Source organism: Oryx dammah, unplaced genomic scaffold, assembly GCF_014754425.2.
Source record: "Oryx dammah isolate SB20612 unplaced genomic scaffold, SCBI_Odam_1.1 HiC_scaffold_8, whole genome shotgun sequence".
NCBI classification, from domain to species: domain Eukaryota; kingdom Metazoa; phylum Chordata; class Mammalia; order Artiodactyla; family Bovidae; genus Oryx; species Oryx dammah.
This window is the reverse complement of record NW_024070192.1, coordinates 31872364-31895129: the sequence shown is the minus strand read 5'-3', so window position 1 is coordinate 31895129 and position 22766 is coordinate 31872364. Positions and strand designations below refer to the sequence as shown.

The following is a 22766-nucleotide window of genomic DNA, read 5'->3' as shown; positions in this document are numbered from 1 at the left end:
TCCGGACCCTAATTTCTCATCCCAGAGGCCCTCTGCCAGCACCTAGAGCTGGCTTGGAATGGGCTTCCTACTGGGGCCCCAGTTTATTGCTTCTCTGAGAGGTTTTGTGTCTCAGAACAATCAAATGTTGTTCCCAATTTATACTCCAATTCAAATGAGGTAGTGTCCCCAGAAGTGATCTGTGTACCACTGTTGGTATGAGAGATAGTTGGGGTAGATGTCTGGGCAGGTGTATTTTATTTTTTATGTTTTAAATTTAATTTAATTAATTTATTTTTTAAATTGGAAGATAATTTCTTTACAGTGTTGTGTTAGTTTCTGCTGTACAACATGCATCAGCTGTATGTATACATATATCTCCTCCCTCTTGAGCCTCCCTTCTATCCTCCTCCCCATCACACCCCTCTGGGTGATCACAGAGCACCCAGCTGAGCTCCCTGTGCTAGACAGCAGCTTCCCACTAGCTAGCTGTTTTACACATGGCAGTGTATATATGCCAATGCTACTCTCAATTAATCCCACCTTCTCCCTCCCCTACTGTGTCCACAAATCCATTCTCTGTATCTGCGTCTGTATTTCCTGCCCTACAAATAGGTTCATCAATACCATTTTTCTAGATTCCATTATGTATACATTAATATATGATATTTTTCTTTTTCTGACTTACTTCATTCTGTATGACAAACTCTAGGTTCATCCATATTTTAAAATATGCAAAAGGGTAACTCCTTTTTTTGACACGTGATGTGAGTTTTCCATTTATGGTTTTAAAGAGATTTAATGGTTTCATTTTATATGATTTTATTTAGGTTAAAATTAGAGTCAAATTAGGGAAAGATATGAAGTAATACTACAGGTTGTAGGCAGTCATGACAAATATCATAAAGGGGGTATGCCAAGGACAGAAGTTTGAGGCTCTGGAATAAAACATATAATAAAAGTGTATTTATGAGTTTATTATTTAGAGCCCCAAGTATATTTTTCACATAAAAGATTAATAGAGTACAATCATTCACATTGATTAATAGTAATAAAAGATTTGGTTCCCCAGACCCACCTTCTAAAAGTTTTTTGCAAAAGAATGTGTTATGGCTGCTGCTGATGCTGCTGCTGCTGCTGCTGCTGCTGCTGCTGCTAAGTCGCTTCAGTTGTGTCTGACTCTGTGTGACCCCATAGGCGGCAGCCCATGAGGCTCCGCCGTCCCTGGGATTCTCCAGGCAAGAACACTGGAGTGGGTTGCCATTTCCTTCTCCAAAGCATGAAAGTGAAAAGTGAAAGTGAAGTCGCTCAGTCATGTCTGACTCCTCGCGACCCCATGAACTGCTGCAGCCTACCAGGCTCCTCCGTCCATGGGATTTTCCAGGCAAGAGTACTGGAGTGGGTTGCCATTGCCTTCTCCGTATATTATGGCAATGAAAAGAAATTAGAAAAAAAAAAAGACAATATCATCATAATTGTCTCAGAGAAATACCACTGTAAAAATAAAAATCCTTGAAATATATAACTCAATCCAAATAATGGAATAAGAGGAATTTTGATCATAGTTGCCAGGTAGAGACTTGGTCAGAAATTTTGTTGGGATCTTCAGAGAATAAAAATATTTTAGCTGGTACCTGATTCTCCTCATTTCTAATTTAATTGCAGAGTTTTTGTCCTTATTCTGCAGATAGTATGTGCTTTGCACAGACATACTGTATGTCATGATCAGGGTAGTTCTTTGGCTCACAGATGGACAGAAGAGAAGTGGAGGAAAAGATATAGTCCTGGATTGGTGGGCACATGGGGAGTAAAGAAGGAGGTTTAAAGAACATAGAAAAACGTGTGTGAACAAGATTTTCTGAAGTGCAATTGATTGGGCAACAAAGAACCTTGTGAACAGTAAGGATATCTTGGAAAGGAAAAGACCAGGGGAGTAAAGACCAAGTAGGGAGTTCCTGCCTCAGGCCGCTAAGAGGCAGGGTTGGCACAATGCGGCCCAGCTGCCAGTCCAGGATACTTGTGGGTAGAAGCGTGTGGAGAAAAGGGCTTCCCAGGTGGTACTAGTGGTAAAGAACCTGCTTACCAATGCAGGAGACATAGAGACATGGGTTCTGTCCCTGGGTCAGGAAGATTCCCTAGAGGAGGGCATGGCAACCTACTGCAGCACTGCCTGGAGAATCCCATGGGCAGAAGAGCCTAGTGTGCTCTGGTCCATGGGCTTGCAAAGAGTTGGACACGACTGAAGCTACTTAGCATGTGTATGTGGGGAGAGAAGTAAAGTCCAAAGGTTTTCTGGAGCTGCCCTGGAACTGGCTCTCAGGTTCCCATGAGAGCCCATTGCATGCAACCCTTCTCAACACCCACTCCCCAGCACTCAGTGACATCAAGTTAGTAGCTTGAGATCAGACACGGTGGGAAGCTTAGGAGTATTTACATCCCAGAAATTGGCAAATGCTAAAGGCTTTTGGGATCAAGGCTTTTGTCCCAGAAGAGCTTGTGGTTAAAGATTTACCAGCAAACCACACATACTTCTGTACAACTGGGGTTTATATTTGAATCTGTTTTGTTTGTTTTTTCTTTGGCCACATTGCCCGGCCTGTGGGATTTTAGTTCTCCAACCAGGGATCAAACCCAGGCACTGTGTAGTGGAAACACGGAGTCCTAACCACTAGGCAACCAGGCTATTCCCTATATTTGCATTTTTTAAAAGCTGTTAGCCTAACTCTGTATCTTTCTTCATCTGCCTTGTGAGCCGGGGTGACTGCACCTGGAGTAGATGAGCCAGCCCTCAAGTGTTGAGCTCTTGAAAATCAGGGGAGTGTGTATTTGTATGATTAAAGGAGATTTTTCTTATGAAAAAGTACAACATGAAAAGGAAGCTCCTGTGGTGTGATGCTGTCAGTTTCTCTTCCCTCAAGGCACAGATGAAAGCCTGAGCATGTACTCATTGGAATGACTGTTGGATGCTAACACCCCCCACCCTACAGTGGTTCTGATACTTCCAGCAAACCTTCCCATTTAGGAATTGCTGTTCTAATTGATTTACCATGACATCTGTCTTTTAAAAATTGGGTTCACATAGTCCTTCCCACAACTCCATTTGGGATATAAAGCTTGATATACATCCCAAACTTTGATGTACACACCCCAAACTCCCATGTGTATTGAGCTCCACAACCATCAAGCCAGGGGTTCATTGTAATAAACTTGGGTATAATCCTGCTTTTGCTCAGCTGGGCAGGGCTGACTGATTAACTGGTGGACTCAAGACAGCTTATCTAGGTCTTAATTTTTTTTTTAATTTTCAACAATTTTTATCAGATGGTACAGTGGTTTTATTTATTTATCTATTTATTGGGCTTCTCCGCTAGCTCAAGTGGTAAGGAATCCACGCCAATGAAGGAGATGCAGGTTCTGTCCCTGGGTCAGGAAGATAGATCCCCTGGAGGAGGAAATGGCAAACCACTCCAGTATTCTTGCTTGGAGAATCTCATGGACAGAGGAGCCTGAAGGGCTACAGTTCTTGTGGAGTCCTGCAGAGTCAGACGCAACTGAGCATGCAACAAATTACAAAAAAATTATTAAAAAAAATTTATTTGTTATTTTTTGGCTGCACCACGCAGCATGCAGGATCATAGTTCCCTGACCAGGGATTGAACCCATGCCCCCTTCATCAAAAGTCCACTGGTCACTGGACAACCAGAGAAGTTCCTAGGCCCTAATTCCTTTGCTTACAAAGTGGAAATAATGAAGCTACCTCACATGATTTTTCTATGAATTTTTCTATGAGTTGGATGGTGTTTGGTATATTGAAACTGTTTACTAAACAGTATATATATTTTGAGTTTCTTTTAGGATGAATACAGAGCTTCATCCACATAAAATAAGACCATCTGCTGTCACAAGACAGTGCCGGGTTACCTGCCCAGGAAGGAACCAGCCTTCCTAAACACCCGTTTCTGGGCCTTTGCACCCCCTCTAAGTGGCTCTGCAGAATTAGCACCCAGAGCTATGGTTTTCCTCCTTTCCCATCTCGGCCACCACAGGACGGCAGATGGAAAATGCTCTCTTTGGGCTTTATTCAATGGAAATGGCAGGAGGTTTTCCTGGCTTTGAAGACCAGCAGAGCCTTGCCGTAATCAGCCTGAGCCATTTTTCTATTCCCTGTGACTTGTCCTCTGTAAGAACTCAATGAGATTCTTTATTGGCAAATATTTATTAGAGATGTGATCATGCACGCAACACCTCCTTTGGTCCAAGCACTGAGCTAGCTGTCTTGCTGCCTTCACAAGAACCCTTTACATGAGTGACTGTTCAGCCTGTTGTTGAGATTCAGACAGGATAGTAATGCCTGAGGTCACACATTTGATGTATCGGCATTTGAAGGCAGATCTTTCTGACTCTTCAAACCCGTCCTCTGTCATCCATCCCATATTACCTCAGAGGTAATACCAGCAAACAGGCACTGAGCATTTTCTACTCACACAGCACCAGAGGGCCTGGGCTTGGGAGGGCCAGGAGGCCGTCCAGATACAAGAATTCTGTAAGAGAGGCTCCTCAGACCCCTCTCCCAGCTGCCCAGGGCTCTTCTGATTTCAGTGTTTCCTCACAAGAGCTGGCCAGCTCTCTCTGCTCCCTCAGCCCAGGAAGAGATCACAACCCTTGTTTTCTGATCCTTCATGCCCAGGCCCCAGGGCTCTGCTCGGCGGGTGTGAGCCTCAAGCTGGCACTGTGATGGGTTGTCTCCCGTTCCTTCTAGCTCTGACGGAGGCGCGGGACATCTACACCCACCTGACACCACTGCGCCGTCACCTAGAGGACCTCGAGAGCCTGGAGTTTCCTGACGTGAAGCCCCGGCTGCGGCCCCTGCTGCACGTGGTCTGCCTGATCTGGGCCACGTGTGAGTCTTACCGCTGCCCCGGGCGGCTCACCGTGCTGCTGCAGGAGGTCTGCAACCTTCTGGTCCAGCAGGTGGGCACCCAGCAGTCCCTACCCTTACCTCGGGGGCTGCAGGGTCCAAGTCTCAAGAAGAGTAGAGTGTGCATCTTTTTTTTCAGAGCAATAATGAGGGCCCAAAGGGTTCTCCTCTGGTGGCTCAGATGGTAAAGAATCTACCTGCAATGCAGGAGACCCTGGATCTGGAAGATGCCCCTGGAGAAGGGCATAGCTGCCCACTCCAGTATTGTTGCCTGGAGAATTCCATGGACAGAGGAGCCCGGCAGGCCACAGTCCATGGGGTTGCAAAGAGTCGGACACATTCTCAGACTTGAATTGCTTTATCATCATATCCAGTAACTCCCCAAACTGTTCTCAGTCCTGCTGGGGTACTCTGAAGGACCTGGGTTTGGGCACAGGGTAGAGATGCTGAATTTCACCCTCCTTAAGGATCTTTATATAGATATATGTGATTTTGTTTATATATTTATCTGGCAGCACTGGGTCTTGGCTGCTGCATTCAGGCTTTTTTCTCTCCTTGCAGTGAGGAGGGGCTACTCTCTAGTTGCAGCGCACGGGCTTCTCATCTTGGCGACTTCTCTCACTGTGGAGCATAGGCTGTAGGGCACACAGCTTCAGTAGTTGCGGCTCCTGGGCTCTCTAGCACAGGCTCAGTAGTTGGGATGCACTGGCTTAGTTGCTTTTCACCATGTGGCATCTTCCCGGATCAGAGATGGAACCCATGTTTCCTGCATTGCCAGGTGGATTCTTACTGTCTGAGCCTCTAGGGGAGCCCAGAAAGCCAGGGAGTCACAACAAAACCTGGAAAGGATGCCTGTCCAGCCCCAGGCCTCCCAAGAGAAGTCTCACTGTGTTTCCTTGGCTCTGACTGGTCACTCGCCATCCCTGAGCCAGTCACTGACCGTGGCTGGAACCCAGGTCCCAATCCCTCTGTGGGACTAAAGAATGGGGTCTGATGTTTGTATTAGGCTTCTGGTAAGTTTTGCATGGGCAGTCGCTCAGTGAAGAGCTGTAGGCTGGGCAGAGTTGAGGGCCATCCTGCACCTGCAGCCAGGCTTAGTGCCACTCACCTGTCTGCCCTCCAGGCCTCTATTTATCTCTGCCCAGAAGACCTCCTGAGAAGTGAGGTGGAAGAAAGTCAGAGGAAACTGCATGTGGTCGTGGACACCCTGAGCTGCTTCAAGCAACTGTTTCAGGACAGAAGGGAAAATCTCCATTCTTACTTCAAAGAGAACCAGGAAGTCCGCGACTGGGATTTCCAGTCCTCCTTGGTCTTTGTGCGATTGGATGGCTTCCTAGGGCGACTGGGCGTGGTGCAGGTGAGTGTTCTCCTCCCGTCAGGCCCCCGGCTCCTTGCAGGAGGGAGCATCCTAGGGACCCAAAAAGTAGCAGCAGTAACAAAGAATGAAATGTCGTCACACGCAGCGTCATGAAGGGAGCTAGAGAGTGTCGTATTGAGTGAAGTAAGACAGGCAGAGAAGAAGGACCATATGATATCACTTACATGTGGAATCTAAATAAATAATACAAATAAACGTACTCACTACACAAAACCAGACTCACAGACATAGAAAACAAACATGATTGCCAAAGGGGAAAGAGAGGTGGGGAGGGATAAGTTCGGAGTTTGAGGAGTAACAGATACACACCATTATATGTAAAATAGATAATCAGCAAAGGCCTACTGTATAGCACAAGGAACTATACTCAATATTCTGTAATAACATATATGGGACAAGAATCTGAAAAGTATATGTGTGTGTATGTAAGCCACCAGGGCTTACCTGCTGGCTCAGTTGGTAAAGAATCTGCCTGCAATGCAGGAGACCTAGGTGTGATCCCTGGGTCAGAAAAATCCCCTGGAGAAGGGAATGGCTACCACTCCAGTATTCTTGCCTGAAGAATCCCATGGACAGAGGAAGCTGGTGCTACAATCCATGGGTTGCAAAGAATCAGATATGACTGAGCAACTAAACGACCACTACCATATTTGTGTGTATGTATATATATGTGTGTGTAGATACGTGTATGTATGTGTGTGTGTGTGTATATATGTGTATATATATCTGAATCACTTAGCTGTACACTTGAAACTAACACAACACTGTAAATCAGCTATACCTCAATTTTTAAAATAAAATGTAGTATTTAAGATTTCAAAAAAAAGAAAAAAATGAGGAAGAGACAAATATTTATCAAATTAATTAATTTTTAAGAATAGCCGCCTTTCAAGGTATGTGGAAATCCTATTTTATTCTCTAATGGGAATTAAGTTTTCTTTTATATCTAATTTTCATTACATTTTATGTATGGAGAATGCAATAAGAGAATTATAGTGTATCTGCAATTCCCGAGCTATGTCATTAGGTCAGCATTTGGCCTTTCTTTTTTTTTTTTTTAATTAATTAATTAATTTATTTATTTTAATTTTTACTTTACAATTCTGTATTGGTTTTGGCATAGATTGACATGAATCCACCACAGGTGTACATGCGTTCCCAAACATGAACCCCCCTCCCACCTGCCTCCCCACAACATCTCTCTGGGTCATCCCCGCGTATCAGCCCCAAGCGTGCCATATCCTGCATCAGACATAGACTGGCAATTCGATTCTTACATGATATTATACCTCCTACACTGTTGGTGGGAATGCAAACTAGTACAGCCACTATGGAGAACAGTGTGGAGATTCCTTAAAAAATTGCAAATAGAACTGCCTTGTGACCCAGCAATCCCACTGTTGGGCATACACACGGAGGAAACCAGAATTGAAAGAGACACATGTACCCCAATGTTCATCACAGCACTGTTTATAATAGCCAGGACATGGAAACAACCTAGATGTCCATCAGCAGATGAATGGATAAGAAAGCTGTGGTACATATACACAATGGAGTATTACTCAGCCATTAAAAAGAATACATTTGAATCAGTTCTGATGAGATGGATGAAACTAGAGCCAATTATACAGAGTGAAGTAAGCCAGAAAGAAAAACACCAATACAGTATACTAACACATATATATGGAATTTAGAAAGATGGCAATGATGACTCTGTATGCAGGACAGCAAAAAATGGCCTTTCTTTTCTTTATTTCACGTCTGTCTGCCTAAAGGTAGGATGACCAAATAAAACGTGAACAAGTGAAAAACAGCAAAGCACAGGCTAAGAGGCAGTCCGAGACAACAGGGTGATCAGCCTGGCATTGGCTGGAAGAACCCATGATTCAGTAACTTACTTAGAATAGTCATCATATGATGGTAGTTCTACTAGAAGTTTAGGAAATTCTGATCATAGTCTCAGGAAGAAGTCTCAAAGAATCAGTTGACAAATTCAGTTGGTTTTCAAATTATGCATAATCTCCTTGCTAGAGGTCTCATGGGAAGTGGCCAGTGAGCTGGCCATGCCCACAAAGCCACTACCTTGAACTTCTCCACTTTCCCACCATCAAGGTGGCTCCAAAAATTACATGACTAGCATGAGTGCCAAGTTGCTTTAGTTGTGTCTGACTCTGTGACCCTATGGATGGTAGCCCGCCAGGCTCCTCTGTCCATGGGATTCTCCAGACAAGAATAGTGGAGTGGGTTGCCATTTCCTCCTCCAGGGGATCTTCCCACCCAGGGATCAAACTCGAGTCTCCTGTGTCTCCCGCACTGGGATGTGGGTTGTTTACTGCCTGCACCACCTGGGAAGCCCAAGTCTAGCACGAATCCCTGTACAAATGAAATACGACTTTTGCTCAAAGTCGTGACTCTTCTCCCCGATTTGTTTAAAAGTCAATGCGAACGTTAGTTTAAGGACCAAGGTAAGAAAACACGGGCCTTTCTCTTTTGACTGTTTTCCGCTTCAGGAGTTAGTGTGATTACCATGTGTTTGCATGCTTTGCAGCTCTGTATTCGCTGATGTGACTTTGCAGGGAGAGTAGTGGGTATGACAAAACAAAATACATACTTATCCTAAAATTAATTTGGGAGATGCAGGGTCAAGTTCAAGATTAGGACAATAGCCAAGGAGACTGAGAAGGAATCAGAAGCATGTTTCTATCCATAATCAGCAGAGATTTGGGTGAAGAGAAGGGCTATGTTGAGAGGAGGTAGTGATAATCGCATGGCATAGACCATGTGATTATGAGGATTAGAGAAGATGAGACGGAATCTCTTCACTTCAGCCCGCAAAGCATAGTTCCAGCACTGCCATGCTCTAGGCACCATGCACCAGGCTCTGAGCTGGGGCCCCGGGGGCAGGACGGTGGCTTGGGTACAGTTTTGCATGTAAGAAGCCCATGGACCAGAAGACATGAAAAGGGCAGAGATTGATGGAGGAGATCCAGGGATGGGAAGACAACAAACTTCTGAAGCTTCACTGAGGTGTATTAAGTGCCATGGTAAAAGCAAATTGTGTGTGTTAGTCACTCTGTCATGTCCAGCCCTTTTCGACCCCATGGACTGTAGCCCACCAGGCTCCTCTGTCCATGGGATTCTCCAGGCAAGAATACTGGAGTGGGCTGCCATGCCCTCCTCCAGGGGATCTTCCTGACCCAGGAATCGAACCCAGGTCGTCTACATTGCAAGCAGATTCTTTACCGTCTGAGCTACAGGGAAGCCCGATGAAAGCAAAACTGGTGTGATATTGGGAGCAAGAAGGAGGGGTTCCTAACCCAGAGGGCCTCTGAGAAAGTGGGGGGTACAAGAGGAATAAATTTAGAAATTGGAGTAGGAATTCTCGGGGGGAAACGAAGACTGGTGAAGGTGGGAACAGAGACAGAGAAAATGTATGAGCCAGAAGGCCAGACCCTAGATCTTATGGAAGATGCACCTTGAATCTTTCTCTGGGATCACGGAGAGCATAAATACTCGATGCCTAGCTTTTTCCTAAATGCTTTGTTTTTGGCACCGTTTCCACTATAGCCCTTGAGGAGCAGCCTCTCTTCTCCTCCTTCTCCATTCCATCCCTCTCCTCTCCAGCACCAACCTGTTCACTCTCTTTTAACTGGAGACTCCCTCGCTCCTGCCTGCCCCTGGCCACCGTGGGGACCAGGGCAGACAACCGCCTTCACAGTCTCCCTAGCCCCGAGGATGGTCCTCGCCGTGGAAGCCAGGGAGCAAAGCTCAGCTCTGCAAGGCTGTTGGGCTGTGGCCTGGGGCCCTGCACACACGTTAATGATGTGACTTTGCATGTAGACAGCTATCCTGAAGTTGGGCGCCTAATCTGCTGGGTTTATCCAGTAACCACAAGTGGCCCTGGCCACTAGCCTCCCCGGAGTCATTACCCTTGCAAGCGTCCATTCTCTGGCTGCTTTTTTTTCTGAATCAACGCATAGATGCATAAAAAGCAAAAAGCAGTTGCCCCAGTTTAATTAGAAGGTGAGTTGAATGTCACCCGGTCCTGCTCCTGTTCGCCTCGTAAGTTTTCTGTCCCTGGCTCTGGTTCACTTCCCTGCTCTTAGGCCAGATGCCTCCACTTCTTTGTCCACTCATTTCCCCTCTGCCTCCCTCCCCCCTCCCCCCTCCCCTCCTCCCTCCGCCCCCCCTGCTCCCTCTGCCCCCTCCCCCCAGCGTCCCCTCCTCCCTCCGCCCCCTCCTCCCTCTTCCTCCCTCTTTCCTCTGCCCCCCTCCTCCTGCTTCCTTTTCTGCTGGTCTCCCTCCTCTTCTCGGGTTTCCTCTTTCTCTTGTTGAGTTTCTCTGAACTCTGTTCACCCTGCATTTCCCTGGTTCTGCCTTTTCCTGTGGCTGTTCCTTTCCCTCGTCCGGGCATTTCTCCCTCTTTCATCTCTCATCTCCTAAACATTTGCTCAGACGTGCCCCCTGGCCCCTGTCTTCGCTGTCTCTTCCCCACTCAGCTCGGTGCAGCGAGACACAGGCTATTGATCGGCTCTGGGCATATTTCACATCACCCTTTAGTTAACATTCTGTGTATCTCTGTGATTGATGCCTGTTTGAGATGGGGTTAATCTGCTTCTCTCCAGCAAGAATTAGCATGAACCCAGCCTTATTCATCTTGCCGTTCTGTATACTTTGTGGCCCCTAAAACATGGGCAGCTGTAATTAATAAATACATGAAGCCAAGTTAATAAAATGATTTCAGTGCGTTTCCCTCTCTGCCTGCTCACAAGGGTGAGGTTGTTTAGGGCTGGTTTTTAATGTCCATTGTTCTATTTTCCCCTCTGATTTGCCTGACCTTTTTTTTTGTCCTCTTTGAAACAAGAAAGTTTTATTGTGCATATGGATTTTCCCCCTCGTTTGCTACTCAGTTGCTCAGTCGTGTCCGACTCTGCGAAACGGACTGCATGCAGCATGCCAGGCTTCCCTGTCCTTCACCATGTCCTGGAGCTTGCTCAAACTCATGTTCATTGAGTCGGTGATGCCATCCGACCATCTCATCCCATGTCATCCCCTTCTCTTCCTGCCTTCAATCTCTCGCAGCATCAGGGTCTTTTCCAGTGAGTCAACTCTTCGCATCTGGTGGCCAAAGTATTGGAGCTTCAGCATCAGTCCTCTGGGCACCTGCTAAGTGAAGGTGAGGGCAGGACTGCTTGGCCAGAGGTCCTGACTTGCTGAGCTATCCTGCAGGTCTGTCTGCAGAGGCATGTGGAGTAATTGCATTCTCTGCAAACCTTGTCCTCCTTCTCCTCTTCCTCCTCCTCACCATCCCCGTGATGCAGCTAATCTCTTAGAGAGCCAACCCCTGGGAGGGAAAGGAAGAATAGACCAAGAAAGAGCCAATCGTGTCAGAGCTGCAGCCTTACAGCCTTGGAAAGAGCTGGGTATCAGTACCTCTAACCAAAGAGCCCCGTTACGTGTTACACAAAAATGAACTTGCCCAGAGTCATAGGCTCAGCAAGGCTTAGCTGGGATTCATACCCCAGGGTACACGGTTCCAAGCACTGTCTTTCCACCAAACGCAGACGCCTCCCAGCAATTAAAGATCTGTTCCCCTGCCTCCCTCCCTGCCTCCCTCTCTCCCTTTTGAGAGCCCCACACTAGTTTTGTGATTTTCTTCTGCCCCGACACACTCTATTCTGTATTTGCACACACTATTTTTACCACTTGATTTCTCGGTCTTTTTTTTCCTAAGTCATCTGGGTAAAATTATAATTCCCACTCCACGAAAGGGCCTTACTAAGGAAATCCCGAAAGTATATACGGTCTTTGCAATTTAAAGGAACAGCCAAAAATCAAATGGAAAAGTCTTCCACTGCCTCTGGGTGTGTTTCCCCACCCTGCCTTCCTGCGAACCCACACACGACACACACCATACATATAGACACACACTGCGCATACACGCACACCACACTACGCATGCATACACACACACACACACCACACTCGTACATACAGACGCACTGCTCATAGACACACAACACTACACATACAGACACTGCACGTATGCACAGCACACTACACACACACACCGTACTCACACGTGCAGACACACGCTGCACTTAGACACACAGTACCACCCACGCATTACATACACCACACACACATTGTGCATACACACTCACCACACACACGTGTGTGCATACATAGCACTGTGTACACAACACTGCAGGCAATACGTGCACGCACGCACACACACAGTTTGTTGTTGTGCCGTAACATTGCAGATTCTGCAGCCGCCCTGTTTGTGTTTCCACCCCCAGCCTCTCCCCTCCAACAATGCAGTAAGTAAGCAGCTTGGAGAGAACCCCCACCTCTTTCACTATGAAATTGCTGTAAAGCTGTTATTCTCTTGGAGGTGGGATGCTTTCCTGCTGAGGCTCCATGAGCAGTGATTAGCAGGCAGTTAGGTAATAAGCTGACCTAATCTACCACGTTTCCCTTGCTCTTTCCACGTCTCCAGCCCCTCCGCCAGCTCCTTTCATTCGGGTCTAATTGGGCCGCTTCCCTTTCAGCCAGGCCTGAGCACTCGGTCGTGTAGGAGACCATTAGCTGCATAAGGTCGACTGCCTTCAGAAGGTAAAGAAAACAGTCTTTTTCCCAATGACCTTTTGAGATTCTCGTCTGTGAATGTCTGCTTTGTGTTCGCCCTTAATGAATTCTGAAGACATTTCTTTTAAGATGCGCGGCCTCTCCTGAGAACAGGCTTGCTGTTTGTGGGGCCACATCACCCCATTAAAGGTTGCACAGTTTTCAGAAGAATAGGGCCCAGTCAATCCTGCCAGCTGCCCGGGACCCCTCGCTCTTTGTGGCTTCCACCTGGAAAGGAGCACCTGAGTACCAGCTACTGTGCACATCTCGTAGCCACCAACCTGATCTAATGACATTGAGGTGATGCTAATTAATTACAGTACCCACCGTTCACCGAGGGCTTGCTTCCCTGCTGGCTCAGATGGTCTGCCCGCAATACAGGAGACCCAGGTTGGATCCCTGGGTTGGGAAAATCCCTTAGAGAAGGAAATGGCAATCCACTCCAGTGTTCTTGCCTGGAGAATTGCATGGACAGAGCCTGACGGACTACAGCCCATGGCATCACAAAGAGTCAGACATGACTGAGTGGCTACACTTTACCTTTTTTTTTCCACCATTTATTGAGGGCTTCCCATGGCTCAGTAGGTAAAGAGTCTGCCTGCAATTCAGAAGTCACAGGGGATGTGAGTCCAGTCCCTGGGTGGGAAAGATCCCCTGGAGGAGGAAATGGCAACCCACTTCAGTATTCTTGCCTGGAGGATTCCATGGACAGCGGAGCCTAGTGGGCTACAGTCCATAGGGTCGCAAAAAGTTGGACGTGACTGCAGTGACTTAGCGTGCACACACACCGTTTATTGAAGTTGTACAAAGGCACTTCCCATGTAACTCTGTAACTCATCTGCAGATCAGGGAAAGGAGGATTAGAAAAATTAAGTGTCTTTCTTTAAGTCACGTAGCTGGTGAACAGTAGAACAGGGCTGTGTGAACCCAGGGATCTGTGCCCCAGCACTCTTCCATGATGCCCTGTGTCCTACCCCTGACCTTGACATTTTCAGCCTGAATACAGCATCATGGATTTTGTGTGTTTACAACGGTGATGGATAAAAATGAATATTTTTAAAATTTAATCTAAATCTCTTGTGGGTTTAAATGGCCTTTTATCTGTTTTGTGAGGACTTCTAAATAAACAATGGAAAGAGCTTACATTTAAATATTTTAAGAATCAAAGATATAGTCACCATGATTTCTGTAAGTCTGTTTCTATGATTGTGATTCAACTTCCTGCCTGATGCAGGAATCTTTTTTATACCTCTGTGACATGACATTAGACTTTCAAAATCCACCCAGAGGGACTTCCCTGGCAGTCCAGTGATTAAGACTCTGAGCTCCCAGTGCAGGGGGCACGGGTTCAGCCCCTGGTTGGGGAACTAAGATCCTGCATGCTGCATGCTAAGTCACTTCAGCCATGTCCAACTCTGTGCAACCCTATGGACTGCAGCCCTCCAGGCTCCTCTCTGTCCACGGGATTTTCCAGGTAAGAATACTGGAGTGGGTTGCCATTTCCTCCTCCAGGGGATCTTCCCGACCCAGGGATCAAGCCCACATCTCTTACATCTACCTACGTTGTCAGGCAGGTTCTTTACCACTGGCACCACCTGGGAAGCCCAAATGCTGCATGATGCAGCAGAAAAGAAAAGAGCTGTGAAATACACCCAGATCTGGGGAGCTTCCCACCTCTCTGAGCAGCCCAGGGTGTGGCTGGACCTTTCCAGGCATGAGATGGTTCTGTTTCATGGAGCAGAACCACACGAAACTGCCATTTCTTATAGGTCAATATGGTCAAAAACCAGAAATTTTGTAAGTTCAACCTACAGGTTGACCCCAGATCTTCTGCTTTGTCCTTTTCACTCACTTTCCTTAGTTCTGCCCTCAGCTCAGGGCCATGCAAGGTTCTGCCTTGCACTTGACCACAGCTCATCAAACATTCAAAGGCACAGTTTTGCCTTGCTTCCTAATTCTCTGTTCTTATCTTAATTCTCTTTATTTTATCCAATTGCTCTGAGTCCAATGTTCCTAGAGTCTCTACCACCCTGTCATCTCTCCTGGAGGTCCTGTCACTAAGTCCAAGGTCAAAGATGATGTCTTCCTTCATTCAACAAATATTTCTTCAGCATCTGGGATTCTTCCAGGGATGGAAAATATAGTGGGATCTCTGGGGTGTTTACAACCTACTGATAAAGGTGGATAGGAAACAAACAATATAATGTGATCCCAGATAGTATATTATAATGCCAGAGAGTGATTAAGAGTTCTGAAGAAAAGCTTATGCAGGAGAAGGGCATACAGAGTGTAGGAGAAAAGTAGGGTAAGAGTCTCTTTTATTTAAAGTAGGGGTAAGGAAAGGATTAAGACCTTGAATCTGAACCCTAAATAAATGTATTGCCCATCACGTGTTTGTTAAGCAACGTAAATATCCACTGTTTCTGGTGACCAGAGTTTCTCCAAAAATAGAATGATTATGTAAGTATTCTTTTGCGGCTTGCCTGGTCTCTTGGTGGTAAAGAACCTGCTTGCCAGGGCAGGAGATGCATGTTTGAACACTGGTTCTGGAAGATCCCCTGGAAAAGAAAATGGCAAGCCACTCCAGTATTCTTGCCTGGGAAATCCCATGGACAGAGGAGACTGGCAGGCTACAGTCCAGGTGTCGCAGAAGAGTCAGACATGACTTAGTGACTAAACAACAATATCTATGATTTACCTGTTAGATTGAAAATGAAGCAACTCTCATGACCACCCAGGACTGTGCTTCAAGAACTCTTGAGAAATAAAATATGACAAAATTATCATCTAGTTTTTTGACATAATCAAATACATCGAAATGCATCTGTCTTTTAAAATGGTTAGAAGGTACCTCCTAAAAATTGAAATTAACATCCACAAACTTATGAAAAATGGGTACCCACATGACATTCCACAGCACAAACACAGTACATTTCTCCTATCAGAATGACACAAATTACTACTAAAGTCCATTTCATTTGAATCGAGTTGATTGCTATTTCCTCCCTGCATACAAAGTCAAACGTGTGTTTAAATAAAGCCTATCCCCTTTCCCAATCTTTGGCAGGATCTCCTAGTTTGGGTATACATCTTCCTTCAGTTGGCTGTTTCTTCCTCCTCCTTTCTCCCAGTTCAGCCCCCGGCTCATCAGTTCAGTTCAGTTCAGTCACTCAGTCGTGTCCAAATCTTTGCGACCCATGGACTGTAGCATGCCAGGCCTCACTGTCCATCACTGGAGTCTACCAAAACTCATATCCATTGAATCGGTGATGCCATCCAACCATCCTCTGCTCTGTCGTCCCCTTCTCCTCCTGCCTTCAGCATCAGAGTCTTTTCATATGAGTCAGTTCTTTGCATCAGGTGACCAAAGTATTGGAGCTTCAGCATCAGTCCTTCCAATGAACATTCGGGACTGATTTCCTTTAGGATGGACTGGTTGGATCTCCTTGCTGTCCAAGGGACTCTCAAGAGTCTTCCCCAACACTACAGTTCAAAAGCATCAATTCTTCAGTGCTCAGCTTTCTTTTTAGTCCAACTCTCACATCCATACATGACTACTGGAAAAACCATAGCTCTGACTAGATGGACCTTTGTTGGCAAAGTAATGTCTTTGCTTTTTAATATGCTGTCTAGGTTGGTCATAGCTTTTCTTCCAAGGAGCAAACCTCTTTTAATTTCATGGCTGCAGTCACCATCTGCAGTGATTTTGGAACCCCCCCAAAAATAAAGTCTGTCATTGTTTCCATTGTTTCCCCATTTATTTGCCATGATGTGATGGGACCAAATGCCATGATCTTAGGTTTCTGAATGTTGAGTTTTAAGCCAACTTTTTCACGCTCCTCTTTCACTTTCATCAAGAAGCCCTTTAGTTCTTCTTCGCTTTCTGCCATTAAGAGTGGTGTCATCTGCATATCTGAGTTTATTGGTATTTCTCTGGCAATCTTGATTCCAGCTTGTACTTCATCCAGCCCAGCGTTTCTCATGATGTATTCTGCCTAGCTGAGCAAAAAGGGGACTTAGATGGCTGTCCATGGCTGCAAGGATGGGTACCCATCTGAAAATGCAGGAAAAGTCAGCCACTTCTTACAACTTCCTGGTGCCTCTGTCTCTGCTGCTGGACTTGGTGTCTTGGTGAGAAGCAAGAGATCGGCTGCCCTCTGCTATCCTGATGGGTTAGCACAGAGCAGTGGCCAGTGATATGGGCATTCCCTGGAATGATGTCAGGACCTGCTGGGTCTCCAGTCTTGGGTCACTTTTCCCTCTTCTTGCCCTTCAGGGTGAAGGACCGCCTCCCAGGGATCCATGTCACATGCTTGCTAAAATGACACAAAGGTACCCCAATCTCCCTTTTTGCTACTGAAGAGCTAAGCACACAGATTGGAAGGTATAGCAGGAAGAATGTCTTGATTTAAAGACTCTGTGATTTTCAATGGGTAGTTGTGATAGATCAGTTCGATGCAGAGTTAGATGTGTTCTGAAGGCTCCTATCCTATCAGAACTGAAGCATCCTCAATGGACTCAAGCAGCATCACCGCCCCTGCCCCCACCCAGGGCTCTAGGTTGTACTGTCACCTGTCACTTGATCCAGAGCCCTGCTGGGAACTGCCACGTCAGTGGTGACAGTAACACATACTCACTGCCTATTTACTGGGTGCCATCCTGAGCCTACACTGACTTGATTCACTCTCACTGTTGTTATCCCAGTACAAAGATGTCGGGTCATCACCCACCAACACCCAGCTGACCACAGGGTCTACAGTCCCAGGTACGCTCAGCAAGGGCACCCCGCAGATGTCTTTTCTTGGCAGAAGTCGATGCTGAGAATGTTGGTGCCGCCTCTGAGCTTGTCCTCAAGACTACTCAGAGGATCCACTTTCTGGTCAGGACCTTCCAAGACAGCTGTCATTCTGGAACCACACAACATGATCCATTTAAAATTGGTTTCTTAAATGGGAATAAAGCCACCGGCCATGTAAATAGTGTTATTATTGTATTTTATTATTTACGAGAGAACACAGAAAGAGGTTGAAGCATAAATTTGGTTTTTGTGTGCGAGGAAATTTTATTTATTGGAATTTTCTCTTTGTTATCGCATGTCACCAAGAGTTATTTATATCAGCCCAATCTAATAGTAAGGTTACAAAACTAATCAGGCTTCACATTTTCCTAAGCAACCGCCACCCCCATATAAACTCCAGCCCTTCCTGTTCCAATTTGTGCATCAACCACTGTTGTCCTCGTTATCCTAATTCCATTGCAAATTGCCTTCACAGGATCTTCTGAAGACAACTTTGGATTTCCACAAACTGGAAAAGCTTGAGTTCAGTGGCATCAGAGGGAGTGCCTTGAGCCAGCAGGCCCAGCAGATGTACACCGAATTTCAAGAGATGTACAGGGTCTTCTCGGAGTCTTCCTACGACTGCTTGGCTCTCCAAAGCGTGGTAGGGCTTGGAAGGGCCACCTTGCAAGCTTTGTCTCTTTTTCTCAGATGCCTGCAGCCTCTAGCCTGGGTATTTACTTGCATTTCTCCTGTGCGTTTTCTCTGGCTCTGTGGTCCCCATGGTTTATCGGCAGAGACCACTGTTAATTATCCCTTGTGTCAGGAAGGAAGTCAGGGGAGGGTGTTTTCCAACTGCTGACTTCTTCGGACTGAAGACACCCAGGGTTTCAGAGATGCTGAGATGGAGATGGGGTGATGGTGGAGGCTGCAGCCACTCTGCAGCTCCCAAAGCTTTAAGGCACACTCAGGCAGAATTTCATTAGTGGCCTGCAGAGGAGTAAGTGATACGGTAGCCCAGTTTTCTGATCAGACTCTAGTTCCCAAGAGAGACCTCAGGATGAGGCAAGGGCCAACACTGCATTTTCCAGGATCAGGACACAGGAGTCCCACCTGTAGTGCAGGAGAGTTGAGATCAGTGAGTCCAAGACTGCAGGAACCAAATGAAGCAAAAGGGTCAGTACAGAAACAGGGAATGGAGTTCCCCAAGAAGGGAATGGCTGAATTACTGGAGAAGGAATTTTAGAGTATTTCGGGGAATAGAAAAAGCAATTGAACAAGAATCTGCTCTGAGCACCTTCCAGTGTCTGCGTTCACGCTCAGTCATCAGTTGTGTCTGACTGCAGTCCCATGGACTGTATCCCACCAGGCTCCTCTGTCCTTGGGATTCTCCAGGCAAGAATACTCGAGTGGGTTGCCATTTTCTCCTCCAGGGGGTCTTCCTGACCAGGGACGGAACCCGCATCTCCTGCATTGGCAGGTGGATTCTTTGCCTCTGAGCCACCTGGGAGCCCCCTGCCATTATCTAGGGGGATCTTAGCTGGCCAAACCCAGGAAATGGAACTTTCTAAAAGTTCTGTTAGTTTAAAGTAGAAAAAAAGTTGGCATACAAAGCAGGATCTATACTGTATGTTTTCTACCATGTGATAAAATCCTGTACATAGAGAAGTGTGCTCCAATGTTAGTATGGTTGGGTTTGGGAAGTAGAGAAATACTACTATGTTTTCCTACTTTGTTTTCTTTATCTTTCCATAAAAGTATGCGTAGCTATTGTAAAGCAATAAGAGATAATAATTTCACAAATTAGAGATGTTTCTCTGAAAATCAATGTTCTCTGAAAATTGCTACATTCGAAGAAAGAGCGTGCTCTGTGTCGCTGAATAAAATACAGTTAATTGGGACAGGCTTATACTAAAAAAAAAAACTTTGTTGATCTGAAATTTAAATTTAACAGGCGCCCTGTAATTTTATTTGCTAAATTTGGCAACCGTGGGGACAATGGCTAGCTGCTGTCTTAAGCAATTAAATGTAGTTAGAAGAAATAGTGTATAGTTGTTAAATTAGCTTACTTTTATCCTAATAGCCATATCAGTTTGTTTACACTGAGAAGAACAGGATTTTCACTTGAGGGAGGAAGGGAAGTCGGGGGTAGTGATGAAGTAGCCTCATTGCTGGGGCTGTTGCTGCCAAGGTGGCTTTCAGGGTGGCCTGAACTGGTGCCGCAGGTGAGAGAGAAGGGGCTGCAGGAGCTGGAAGTGGGGGCACAGAAGAGAGGGACAGGGTACCAGCCTCACCTCCGACTCTTGACCATTCTGCCTCGAGTGACTCAGACAGTAAAGAATCCACCTGCAATGCAGGAGATGTGGGTTCGATCGATCCCTGGGTCGGGAAGATCCCCTGGAGAAGGGAATGGCTAACCCACTCTGGTATTCTTTCCTGGAGAATTCCATGAACAGAGGAGCCTGGAAGACTATAGTCCCTGGGGGTTGCAAAGGGTCGGACGCAACTGAGTGACTAGCACACGCTAATACTAGAGAGTCTAGGAGAAAAATGCTGCAATAATGGGGCAACTGTCTACGTGGATAAACACTGAGGCACACCACAGTGAACTGTAGAAAATCAAAATATATCCTTGGTGTGACAGATTAATAGGAAAAAGCATTCCGGGATTGTCCTTCAGAAAATCATGTTTTCTTATGTCCATTTGCTGTCTCTTCAGGAGTTTGAAAAGGACATCTCTGACTTTAATCAGAGAGTAGAAGACCTTGACAGGAGGCTGGCGACTGTCTTTATTCAGGCCTTCGATGACGCCCCTGGCTTGGAGCACGCCTTCAAGGTTTGTACGGGAGGGGGAGCTAGCCCCTCTTTCCCCACCAGTGCTGCGCTCTCCCTGCCCTCTCAGACAGGGATAAGCATATACTTCCAACTGTTTTGTTCCTGCAGAGAGGAATCGTTGCTGTTGGTCTAGTAGAAGCAGTACCGTGGGTGTCCCAGGGCGAGCGAGCCTGGAGCCGGCAAAACTGGGCTTCTCAAGTTGATGGCTCAGGCTTTTCTGCAAACTTGATGATGTAAAAATACCTTGTAATTGAATTTCTTCTGGATTGCTGTCTTTGGGCCTTACCTGTAACCTGGGTGCCTATTAAACGTGAAGAAGCCTGCTGTGGTCACCAGTGCTGTTGTGACTGCTGCTATCAGGTCAATTCAGGCTGGAGCAAACCACTGAAGCATGAGTAACTAGAATAAGAAGATGTGGACCCTTGCCCTGTAGATCAGATAGTGCAGGAATGTGCAGGAGGAGGTTCAGGTGATGAGTAGATAAATGACTACAGAAATGAGCAATCTAGATCCTGAGACTTGAAGGCTTAAGGAAACAGAGCAGGTCTTCCATAAACTATGAAGAAACTTACTCTGTAAAGCCTGAAGGATTAGAACCAGAACTAATCAGGTTACAAGGAGGCAGCTGCTGCTGCTGCTGCTGCTGCTGCTAAGTCGCTCCAGTCATGTCCGACTCTGTGCGACCCCATAGACGGCAGCCCACCAGGCTCCCCCGTCCCTGGGATTCTCCAGGCAAGAACACTGGAGTGGGTTGCCATTGCCTTCTCCAATGCAGAAAAGTGAAAAGTGAAAGTAAAGTCACCCAGTCGTGTCTGACTCTTAGCGACCCCATGGACTGCAGCCCACCAGGCTCCTCCGTCCATGGGGTTTTCCAGGCAAGAGTACTGGAGTGGGGTGCCATTGCCTTCTCCAACAAGGAGGCAGAGTTTGGCTCAAAAGAAGAAACAGATCTCTGCTAATGCTGTTTAAAGATGGAATAAACTTCCTTGAGTGGTAGTTAAGTTTTCAGGCGCTGAACATGTCCAAACATAGACTGGATAACTGACGGGATAATCACAGAAGAGGCTTAAACCCAGGATAGTGAGTCCATGATGTTCTAAAACACTGGATGCATGTATATTTAATTCACTCAAGAATATGCATATGTATTACATACCTGCTACTCCATAACTCACACAGGAAGCATTTTGGAATTTCTCCAACTATTCAATTTCAAGAGAAGGGCTTATATGAAATAATAATAATAATAATATTTGCCATTATGTCATAATCATTACTCCCATGGACTTCCCATGTAGTGTTAGTGGTAAAGAACCCGCCTGCCAGTGCAGGAGATGTAAGAGACACAGGTTCAATCCCTGGGTCAGGAAGATACCATGGAGGAGGGCATGGCAACCCATTCCAGTATTCTTGCCTGGAGAATCCCATGGACGGAGGAGCCTGGCAGGCTACGGTCCATAGGGTCGCAGAGAGTTGCACGCAACTGAAATGACTTAGCGCTAATTGGGCTAATTGGGATGTTACCACTCAGGTAACTGGTGACGCTGGAACCCCATTTCTACCTTGAGGTCGTCCAGCCCCATCTCTTTGGTAAATCCCTGTGCACCACGAATTTCAAGGTGTCTTCCAGGGTCTCACATGTACTCTCAAGTTGCGCTGTCTTTGACATCATCTTTGTCTACAATGTCTATGTCTACAGTCTCCCTTAAAAATGTCCTCTGCCCAGGAAGGTGCTTTCGGGATCTTATTATTGCTGTCCTGATGATCCCCACCGTGACAGCATTTCTGTTTATGCAAGGGCATGTTTCTCTGGGTTCCCAAAACTCCAATCCTTGCCCATCGTGATGGAGCAAGATTCTGGGCAGAAACAGAGAAAAGCTTTTGCACACCCTTAACTACCAGGTCCTGAAGCAGCATTGCTCACACCCTGAGTCTCAAAGGCCTCTCACAGAAACAGACTCTTTTTCTCTGGGCTCTGACTCCTCTTCTCAACAAGCTCCCTGCCCAGCCTATGGACCTTGTAGGAGAACTGTAGCCATTCAGTCCCTTCTGCCTGCTTGGTTTTTCTCTTTGGAGTCATCTTACCAACAAGAAACCAAAGCCCTTCTTTCCTCCTTTAGCCCAAACAAGAGGGCCTGTGTTCATAACTTCATGCAAAGAAGTGCCTTTTCAGGTTGTGTAGGGACTGAGAGATCCCCTGAGTCCAGATACCCCATTATTGCTGTAAGACCGTCTGACCAATAGGTGTG

The 22766-nt window shown here is 46.3% G+C and overlaps 1 protein-coding gene across 2 annotated transcripts in view; it reads left to right on the top strand.

The window, feature by feature from the left end:
- Positions 1-22766, top strand: part of DNAH9 (dynein axonemal heavy chain 9) — a 284846-nt gene that overhangs the window by 14254 nt on the left and 247826 nt on the right. For both annotated transcript variants that reach the window (XM_040243337.1, XM_040243338.1), the window contains 4 exons: positions 4739-4950; positions 6021-6254; positions 18179-18346; positions 20402-20518. In XM_040243337.1, the coding sequence (XP_040099271.1) occupies positions 4739-4950; positions 6021-6254; positions 18179-18346; positions 20402-20518 (731 nt within the window). The remainder of the gene's footprint in view (positions 1-4738; positions 4951-6020; positions 6255-18178; positions 18347-20401; positions 20519-22766) is intronic.